This window comes from Sebastes umbrosus, chromosome 7 (genome assembly GCF_015220745.1).
Source record: "Sebastes umbrosus isolate fSebUmb1 chromosome 7, fSebUmb1.pri, whole genome shotgun sequence".
NCBI classification, from domain to species: domain Eukaryota; kingdom Metazoa; phylum Chordata; class Actinopteri; order Perciformes; family Sebastidae; genus Sebastes; species Sebastes umbrosus.
Window position 1 is genome coordinate 7,745,187 of NC_051275.1, and position 10,527 is coordinate 7,755,713.

A 10,527-nucleotide genomic window follows, 5' to 3' on the forward strand; every position below is an offset into this window, starting at 1 on the left:
TGTTGACATTTTGGGGCACACACACAAAATTAATTTCTCTTTACCCGCGAGAGTTATTGTCGAAATGTGACATTAAGTAAAACGTTTCAGGAAAGCAAGGATGAATGCTGCATACACATTTACCTCCAAAACAAGCAAGGCGCTTTATTTTTACATCCTAAAAATGTTCATATATAAGTTGTGATGACATTGTGCAAATCAATTTTCTACCCTGTTGTTACGGTCGCAGAAGTGACCGTTCGTTATTGTTTGTAGTGTTGTATGTTGCTGTGCGGCGCTGTTCCCTGTGCTCTCTTCTTTTAGTGCGCTCTGCTGTCCCGTCTCTCCAAGACGACGTCAAGTCTTGGGGATTCCCTTCGGGGCCACGCCTCCGGAACGCCCTCAGGTGGATGCCCTTCGTTTCCCGCCATTTGTGGTCCTGCCTCTGACGACGTCACATGTGATTAGCCAATCACCAGCAGGCTGGGGCACGTGGAAAGCATTAAAGGCCAGCTGTGACTAGACCCAGGCGGGCAGTGATTATTATTGATCTGTTCCCCATGCCTCTCGATTGTTGTGTGGAAATTGTTAACCAGAAATTGTGTATAAGTCCTACTGGAGTCAGTGGACTTTAGATTGTGATATTGAATGTTAACTAGTTTGAGGTACTCGTGTTTGTTTATATTTAATTGTGCATAGCGAAGTTGTTTAATTTGTCTGTGTGTTAGGATTGTGCAGGGCTAGGGTGTGTGCCTTTTGTTTTCTCTGTTTCGGCCACCCTAAACCCTCGTTTTCATTTAGTATTAATTCAACCATTGTACGTTTTATATTGCTTTAATTTCAATCACTCATCAATAAACAAGTGATTGCCTGATAACATCGGCTCTATGTTACTCCCTTTACCCCTACACCAACTCCGGGTTGTAACATAAATGGGGGCTCGTCTGGGATTTTAATTATTCCCGAGAATTACTTGTTTACATTAATTGATTGATTGGTTGCACCGGGTGTGCGATGGCGTTCAATTTGGAGCATTTCCTTAAAACCCCCACCCGTGATCAACTTGCTTTATGTAGAAAGGACGACCTGTTAGAAATTGCCAGCCACTTCAGTTTCTCGGCATCTAGACAGCTAGTTAAAAAAGAGCTTAAGCAGTTAGTTGTGAATAAACTTGTTGAGTTGAGGGTGATTGAGATGTTGGCGCCTACAGAGTCTAGTGTGCAGGAGGAAGTCGCTCTGGCTGAGGGTAGTTCTCAACCTGAGGGTGGAACTCCCAGTACTGTGGCTGAGCGAGGGCCGAAACCAGCCCCGGGTATTGTCTTCGAGGCGGAGGGCCGGGTTAAGACGCCGGTTACTCTCCCTCGATACGATCCCCTATCGCCTGGTTCTCCAGGATCTCGAGACGATGCACGTTTAAAGGTACGCCTTGCTCGTCTCCACCTGGAGGCTCAGACTCATGCGCAGGAACGTCAGGCAGAGCTTGACTTCCGCCTGCAAGTTAAAAAACTGGAGATAGAGGCAGACAAAGGCGTAAGGCTACGTCAGATGGAGATTGATTTACAGAGGGAGACTCTTACGGCAGAGGCAGCTTCTGCGTCAGCTGGCTCACCCTCAATACTCGCTAATTATTCACATAGAGCTTTTGACATTAGTAAGCATATCGCTTTAGTCCCAAATTTCCGAGAAACTGAAGTGGATTCTTACTTCAGCGCCTTTGAGCGCATTGCTCTGGCTCTTAAGTGGCCTTCTGATATGTGGTCCCTACTATTACAATGTAGATTGTATGGTAAAGCCCAAGAGGTAGTAGCAGCGCTCCCTCTTGAGGATAGTAAAGATTATGACACTGTAAAAGCCGCAATTCTGCGCGCCTATGAATTGGTGCCAGAGGCTTATAGGCAAAAATTTAGAGCCCACAAAAAGGCTGCCACCCAAACTTATGTGGAGTTTGCGAGGGATAAGGGAAGTCTGTTTGACAAATGGTGTTCTGCTTATAAATGTGATGATTTTTCTGCCCTTCGTGAGTTGATGTTGTTAGAAGAGTTTAAAAAATGTTTGCCTGAGCGCATGGTTGTGCACTTGAATGAACAGAAGGTAAACTCTCTGTCTGCTGCAGCTGTTATGGCTGATGAGTATGTGCTTACGCACAAGGTTACGTTCACTTCGTCTTCTTTTTCTGATAAGCCTCGTTTCGTTCCCGCTGCCTCTTTTGATAGTGGTCCTAGCAGAGCTCCTCTCGTGCGCAGAGAGGAGAGGGAGTGTTACTACTGCCACAAGGCGGGACACGTCATTGCAAATTGTTTGTTATTGAAACGTAAGGAGCAGCAGCCGTCTCCGGCTGTGCGCCAGCCCAAAGGCATCGGCTTAATTAAATCAGGGCGTATTGGAAATCCCACCGACCCGTGCGATGACGATAGTCCTGATCCCTGTTTCAGGCCGTTTATTCTGGAGGGCTTAGTGTCGCTAACCGGCGCGCCAGGTGATCAGCGTCCCATACAGATTTTGCGCGACACCGGGGGTTCCCAGTCTGTTATAGTTGCAAAATCGTTACCATTTTCAGATCAATCGGCGTGTGGCTACAGTACGATGCTCAGTGGAATCGAAATGGGTTGTGTTCCGCGGCCAGTGCACAGGGTACATGTGCAGTCCAAGTTAATAAGCGGCTTCTTCCCTGTAGCGGTCTGCCCGGCGTTGCCAATCCGTGGCATCGTAATGTTAATGGGGAATGACATTGCCGGGGGTAAGGTGACGCCTACGCTTGAGGTGTTAGACAGTGCACCGACACTCTCTGTCAGCCCAAAACTCGCCGCTAACAGTGATGAGTCGGAGCTGCCTGCTTTGTTCCCGTCGTGCGTAATTACGCGCGCTCAAAAACAGAAGCGTGCTGCAGAAAGTGACAGAAGTGATGATGTTGATCTAACCGACAGTGTGCTGTTGAAAGTCCTTACAGGTAAGACCGAACTAGACGATATTGTGACGTCCCATTCTCCTCCTAAGGAGTTAAAAGACCAGGTAAATATTAGCACCGCATCTCCTGAGCTCCGGCTGCCTGTAACTCGGGAGCGGCTCATCGCTGCTCAAAGGGCCGACAAAAGTCTGAGGAAATGTTTGTCTGCCACGGTAAGTAATGCATCCAGTAACCCTGATGCCCAGTATTATGTGGAAGATGACATTCTCATGCGTAAATGGTCTCCCGCGATAACTGCTGGAGTGGAGTGGAATGTCATCCACCAAATTGTTGTTCCTGTTAATTATCGTGAGCATGTTTTAACTCTGGCACACAAAAGCCCGTGGGCTGGGCATTTGGGAGTTAACAAGACGTACAACCTCATTCTGAAACACTTCTTCTGGCCAGGGTTAAAATCTGAGGTCGTTAACCATTGTCGCACCTGTCATGTTTGTCAATTAGCAGGTAAGCCAAACCAGACCATCCCTCCGGCACCGCTGCGCCCGATACCTGCTATCGGTGAACCATTTGAGAGAGTCCTAGTAGACTGTGTTGGGCCACTATCGAAGTCAAGGTCAGGTAATCAGTATCTACTTACCATTATGTGCGCCTCCACTCGGTTCCCTGAAGCAGTGCCGCTGCGCCAAATAACATCCAGTTCCATAGTTAAAGCGCTGACCAAGTTTTTCACTACCTTTGGTCTACCAAAAGTAGTACAGACTGATCAAGGCACCAATTTTAAATCCAAGCTCTTCGGACAGGTTCTTCAGTCCTTAGGGGTAAAACATGTGATCTCCAGTGCCTACCACCCAGAGTCACAGGGCGCGCTGGAGCGATGGCATCAGACCTTGAAATCCATGCTGCGTAAATACTGTTTGGAGTCAGACAAAAGCTGGGATGAGGGTATTCCGTTTGCGTTGTTTGCCGCCCGTGAATCCGTGCAGGAATCTTTAGGATTCAGCCCAGGGGAGCTTGTTTTTGGGCACGGCGTTCGCGGCCCTTTAAAGGTGCTGAAAGATAGATTCCTCTTGGCTGAGCTGTCCGAGGAGGGTAATGTGCTTGACTACGTAAGTAGATTCCGTGACCGTTTGCATCACGCTCGTAGTTTAGCGAGAGACGCACTCGCCAGCTCCCAGGTGGAGATGAAAAAACAGTTCGATCGATCCGCTGTTGCCAGACACTTTGAAGTGGGTGACCAAGTGTTGGCTCTGTTACCCATTCCTGGCTCTTCCCTCTCTGCGCGTTTTTCCGGACCGTATAGTATCCAAAAGAAACTTAGTGACACAGACTACGTGATAAATACTCCTGACCGAAAGCGCAAAACTCGTGTTTGCCATGTGAACATGTTAAAAATGTATCACTCTCGTGACGCGAAAACTCGCTCCCCAAAACATGACTCCTCTCCGGTAAGTGGTTGCTCCGCGCTCATTGTAGCCGAAAAAAGTTCTGGTGACGAGGATGGCTTGGCTGTACGCCCCACCTCACAGCACAGTGCGCGGTTACCAAATTCAGAGATGCTGAAAGTGTTACCACATCTGCTTAATCATCTGAACGCAGAACAACAGCAGGACATTGTTAATTTAGTAGCTGAGTATCCGTGTCTTTTTGGTGATGTTCCCACTCGTACCACGGTACTAGAACATGATATAGATGTAAAAGATGCCTGATCAATTAAGCAGCACTCTTATCGTGTTAACCAGATTAAAAGAGAGCTGATGAAAAAAGAGGTAAAATATCTGTTGGAAAATGGCCTGGCCAAGCCCAGCACTAGTTCGTGGAGCTCCCCCTGTTTGCTAGAGGCTAAATCAGATGGTTCACCCAGGTTCATTACTGATTTTCGTAAAGTAAACGCCGTCACCGTACCCGACTCATATCCGTTGCCGCGGATGGAGGATTGCGTGGATAATTTAGGCACTGCTAAATTTGTCACAAAATTGGATTTACTTAAAGGTTACTGGCAGGTGCCGCTGACTAAGCGCGCGTCAGAAATCTCCGCTTTTGTAACACCCGACCACTTTCTTCAGTACACTGTCATGGCGTTTGGTATGTGCAACGCGCCTGCCACCTTCCAGCGGTTAGTAAACACTGTTCTGGCTGGTGTGGCCAACTGCAACGCATATCTCGATGACCTGATAGTTTACTCTTCTTCCTGGTCTGAACACTTGCTCAGCTTAACTGAAGTGCTCAGTCGTCTTGCGCGGGCCTCTCTCACGCTGAACTTAGCCAAATGTGAGTTTGGGAAAGGCACCGTCACGTATTTGGGTCGTCAAGTGGGTCAGGGTGAGGTCCGGCCCATCGAGGCTAAAGTTAGCGCGATAGCCGAATTCCCCGTTCCAAGCACCCGACGTGCATTGCGGCGTTTCCTCGGCATGATAGGGTACTACAGAAGCTTCTGTAGGAACTTTTCTGCCGTGGTCCACCCACTGACTAGTCTCACGAGTCCCAAGGTAGAGTTTAAATGGACTCCGGAGTGCCAGCGTGCATTTGAAAGTGTAAAATCCCTTTTGTGTCACGCGCCGGTCCTCGCTGCCCCCGATTTTGCCCGACCTTTTAAGTTGGAGGTAGACGCAAGCGCCGTGGGCGCAGGGGCTGTGTTAATGCAGGAGGATGCAGATGGGATAGAACACCCTGTCAGTTATTTTTCGAGAAAATTTAACCAGCATCAGTTCAACTATTCCACGATTGAGAAAGAGACGTTAGCGTTGTTGTGGTCGTTGCAACACTTTGATGTATACCTCGGTTCCTGTACTCTGCCCCTTGTGATTTACACAGATCACAATCCGCTCGTGTTCTTGTCGCGGATGTATAACCACAACCAGCGGCTCATGCGCTGGGCCCTGCTGGTACAGGAACGCAACCTTGTGATTAAACATAAAAAGGGTTCAGAAAATATTGTGGCCGATGCCTTGTCCAGAGTGTAAGTAGTATTGTTAGATGTGATATGGTGACAAAGCCAGTAGGTTTGTATTTATGTGGGGGGGTGTTACGGTCGCAGAAGTGACCGTTCGTTATTGTTTGTAGTGTTGTATGTTGCTGTGCGGCGCTGTTCCCTGTGCTCTCTTCTTTTAGTGCGCTCTGCTGTCCCGTCTCTCCAAGACGAGGTCACGTCTTGGGGATTCCCTTCGGGGCCACGCCTCCAGAACGCCCTCAGGTGGATGCCCTTCGTTTCCCGCCGTTTGTGGTCCTGCCTCTGACGACGTCACATGTGATTAGCCAATCACCAGCCGGCTGGGGCGCGTGGAAAGCATTAAAGGCCAGCTGTGACTAGACCCAGGCGGGCAGTGATTATTATTGATCTGTTCCCCGTGCCTCTCGATTGTTGTGTGGAAATTGTTAACCAGAAATTGTGTATAAGTCCTACTGGAGTCAGTGGACTTTAGATTGTGATATTGAATGTTAACTAGTTTGAGGTACTCGTGTTTGTTTATATTTAATTGTGCATAGCGAAGTTGTTTAATTTGTCTGTGTGTTAGGATTGTGCAGGGCTAGGGTGTGTGCCTTTTGTTTTCTCCGTTTCGGCCACCCTAAACCCTCGTTTTCATTTAGTATTAATTCAACCATTGTATGTTTTATATTGCTTTAATTTCAATCACTCATCAATAAACAAGTGATTGCCTGATAACATCGGCTCTATGTTACTCCCTTTACCCCTACACCAACTCCGGGTTGTAACACCTGTGCTGCATGCACATCTGTAATTATTTGTAAAGGGGAACTATGGTACCATATTGTGTACAACATCATAGATCATCAGTTCGTGGTTACCTGTTTGTCCAGGGAGGTAGATTGGTTTATCTGTTTGGACGAATGTCATTGGTTGATAGACATTGATCTGGACTTTCCTGACTTCTTTTGAGTAAAATGTGTCGCCTTTTACCTCCACCTCGAAATTATGCACTGCTCCATTCTTCACTAATGGAACCTGTGACAGAAAGATATTTTATAGACACCAAGAGAGCCATTGCCTTACTGAAAAAAACACTTTATTATTTTATACCGTGTACTTTGTGTTACAAATCTGTGTGTCTTACTCTATGTGTGAGTTTTGTATTAAAACATGCTCAAAGAATGTTGTGTAAATGAGCAAATGAATCAAATCTGGAGAGCTGACCTGAAACTGAAGGCAGGCATGGAAGTCTTCACTGGACGACTGCTTGAGGAGGGTTGTATTCGCCTCTTGGGACATCAGAGTGACGGTCATGACCAGAGTCTCGTTGGGATGCAGGAGACTCGCACAGAATTTGGTCTCAGCTCCAGCTTCAAGAACCGCAGGAATGGCTACCATGTACTGCCTACAGCCACAGAAACATACACACACAGTAGATCTCACTGGATCTGGCATGGACGAAACTCCAACACAGAAGATTATGCAGCAAAAACAATCATTACCCGAGATTTATATTCATTCAATCACACGCCATTATTATTTGTTTGGACAGTACAAGTAAACTTACGGTCCAGTCACTGCTTCCCCCACACACATCCAGCTGAAGAAGACACACAGGGTCCATGTCCACATCTGAAGCCCAGGACGACCCATGACTGATCGAGATGATCCTGAGTGGAACTATCCAGAGTCAGCATCTCATAAATCGCCTCTGATAGAGAAACCCACCCCCGCTTCACACTCACACACACACACACACACATACACACACGCACACAAACACACACGCCTACCCACTCACTTACTCATTACGCAACCCCCCTCCCCCTCTCATTTGATTTCCAGGTATCCCTTAAGTCAATCATTTCTAGACTTCATGTTGTTTAACGTAGTGTGTAAGGCTAACTGCAATTTTAATGGTAATAATAATGAAAATGTGAAAATGCCATTTTTCTACAGAATCAGGGTCATATTGTTCTACGTTATATCTCATTTTTAGGATATTACGCAATCAATTTTTATTTAACTTTTAAGCATAACTTTTGTTCTGCTCATTCCTTCCATGGAGACAATGCCAGGATGTTACGGCTGTAGTCAACTGTTTGCGTAAATCCATTGGACGTATCATTCTTACAGTAAGATGTGTTCTGCAACAATGCCCTTTACCCAGCGTGGGATGTTTGATTTTGTCATGCAAACATCTCTTTACCTGATTACTAGGGCCACAGTAGGTGATTTTTTCCAGTAGGTAAACATTTGAGAACTGATAAAATGAGTTACAACACTTTAAAACGGGGCAACAATAAAACTATTTTCATTTGCATAAGACTTATTACTTATTATAACATAACTATAAAATTGTAAATTATGAAATATTTGTTATTTATATTATTAATATTGACTATATAAAATATGAAGTAAATATATAATAATTATAATATTATAAAATAATATAAAATAAACTATATAAATTGACTTATTATGAAATGTAGGCACTGTGTGCAACCACTTTTAATGTTGTGCTGTCCGGGCTCTAGACAACAGGGGGCCCTATAGGCAACATTTTCTTTGGGGTCCCTCCTTGTAGTGACGAGAAGACCAGTTAATTTAAGTAAACCGGTTTGTGCTGTTCACCCGCCACTAGCGAACCAACTCATGAACGACTCTTTTGGTTCTTTGGTTTGGTTCTCGCTGATTGAGAGTCACTGAGCAGCACTCGTCTTTCGTCTCAGTGGGTTTGTGTTCATGAACGACTGGTTCTTCGTCTCAGTTGGTTTGTGCTCATGAACGACTGGTTCTTCGTCTCAGTGGGTTTGTGCTCATGAACGACTGGTTCTTCGTCTCAGTGGGTTTGTGCTCATGAACGACTGGTTCTTCGACTGAACCGTTATGGGGTGATGTTATCATGTTTTTCAGGACAAATACAACGATCAAATATCTTTTGCCAATCAGATACAATTATTGTCCAGAAACCCTCATAGGTACTGCATTTAGCATAAAAAATATGCTCAAATCATAACATCGCAAACTCAAACCCAATAGCAACAACAGCTGTCAGTGTGTCACTTTGTCTCTTCAGCACTCCCCCTTAGGGACAACGGGGGCATCAGCATTCCTGGCATTACCCCATGCGTTTTGTTTAGTTTTGGGCTTTTTGGTACTAAAAAAGAATCCAAGTCTGTGCCCCCTTTCTTTTATTGTAATAATTAACTGCATGTTTAAACACAAGAAAGTGCATATGTTTTTATGCTACAAGAGACCCTGAGGCCATAGATCAAATAAGGTTTGTTTGATCAAGTTTGAGACCATAATTGCAACACTCATGTGGTGAAAGAGTCTGAACTTTTGTTTGATCAGGAGGTTGGCAGGAGGCTCTGACATGGATGCTTTTTGGCTGGACTGCAGAGGGCCAGACCTACAAACGCAAAAATCTGTCACTGACTGACTGATTGATGAAGGTACACGATTGGTCGACCGAGTGTTGGAGTTTCCTCATTGGCCGTTGCTCTTTCAAAATGAAAAGGCGAGAACAGTCCTTTATGCAAATGAGTCTGTCCAGCGTGACGCGTCCGGCTCCCAAAACTTGGACCAAGCTGTCAGACTAGGCAATTTGGTTCTAAATTGAAACAAGATTCAGCAGTGGCATAGCTTATTTCGCTCTTTTCAGAAGTAGATTTTGGTGGATTGTTTAGACAGAATAACAGAACGTTTACGAACAGGCCGCCATGTTGTTTCCTGTTTGAAATGGCAAGCAGAAAACCAGGGACCAGTCAGGTTAGGGTGACCATGTTTCCAAACACCCAAACCGGGACCCTTAAGTGTACCGTACATTCATGCACGCGCACGTGTATGTGTGTGCACGTGCATACGCTAATATTCATCGGCGTTTACATTAGGATGGCTAACGTGGCGCACCTGTGGCTAATGTGGTTAATTGATTTCCAATAATACATATATACATACATTTGCATAAAGCATCATATTTTCCCACTCCCATGTTGATAAGATTATTAAATACTTGATAAATCAAACCATGGCGACGAGACGGCTTACAGGGCGGAGGTGACCACATTGGAAACAGTGGTGTCAGAACAACCACCTCTCCCTGAACATCTCAAAGACCAAGGAGGTCATCGTGGATTACAGGAGGGGGGGTTGCACTCACCCCCAGTCACCATCAACGGCACAGCAGTGGAGAGGGTGGACACCTTTAAATACCTGGGTGTCAACATCAATAAGGACTTGACATGGGCCACCCATGCCACCGTTGTAGTCAGTAAGGCCCAGCAGAGACTGTACGCTCTGAGGCGACACAAGACTTTTAGACTTAAACCACAAATCCTCAGGGACTTCTACCGGGGCACCATAGAGAGCCTCCTGACAGGCTGCTTCACCACCTGGTACGGCAACTGCACCAACATGGACCATAATGTGCTGGGAAGGGTGGTGCGCTCGGCCCAACACATCACCGGGTGCGAGCTGCCCGGCCTGCAGGAGCTGTACACCCAGCGGTGCCTCAGGAAGTCCCTGAGGGTCATTAAGGACATCACACACCCCCACAACAGCCTGTTCTCCCTCCTGCCCTCTGGTAGAGGATACAGGACCCCCAGGACTCTCACCAGCAGACTGAGGAACAGTTTTTTCCCCCAGGCCATCAGACTTTTAAATATATAATTCATACACCTTCTCACACAAAAATATATCTTATACTGCCATG

At 46.1% G+C, this 10,527-nt stretch overlaps 1 protein-coding gene across 1 annotated transcript in view; it reads right to left on the reverse strand.

Moving 5' to 3' along the window:
* Window positions 1-7,538, reverse strand: part of LOC119491140 (alpha-2-macroglobulin-like) — a 45,726-nt gene extending 38,188 nt beyond the window's left edge. The window contains exons 1-3 of the mRNA XM_037774841.1: window positions 7,378-7,538; window positions 7,035-7,215; window positions 6,689-6,845 (exon numbers count right to left, since the gene is read on the reverse strand). Coding sequence (XP_037630769.1) covers window positions 6,689-6,845; window positions 7,035-7,215; window positions 7,378-7,463 — 424 coding nt within the window. The 5' untranslated portion in view covers window positions 7,464-7,538. The remainder of the gene's footprint in view (window positions 1-6,688; window positions 6,846-7,034; window positions 7,216-7,377) is intronic.
* Window positions 7,539-10,527: the final 2,989 nt, after the last annotated feature.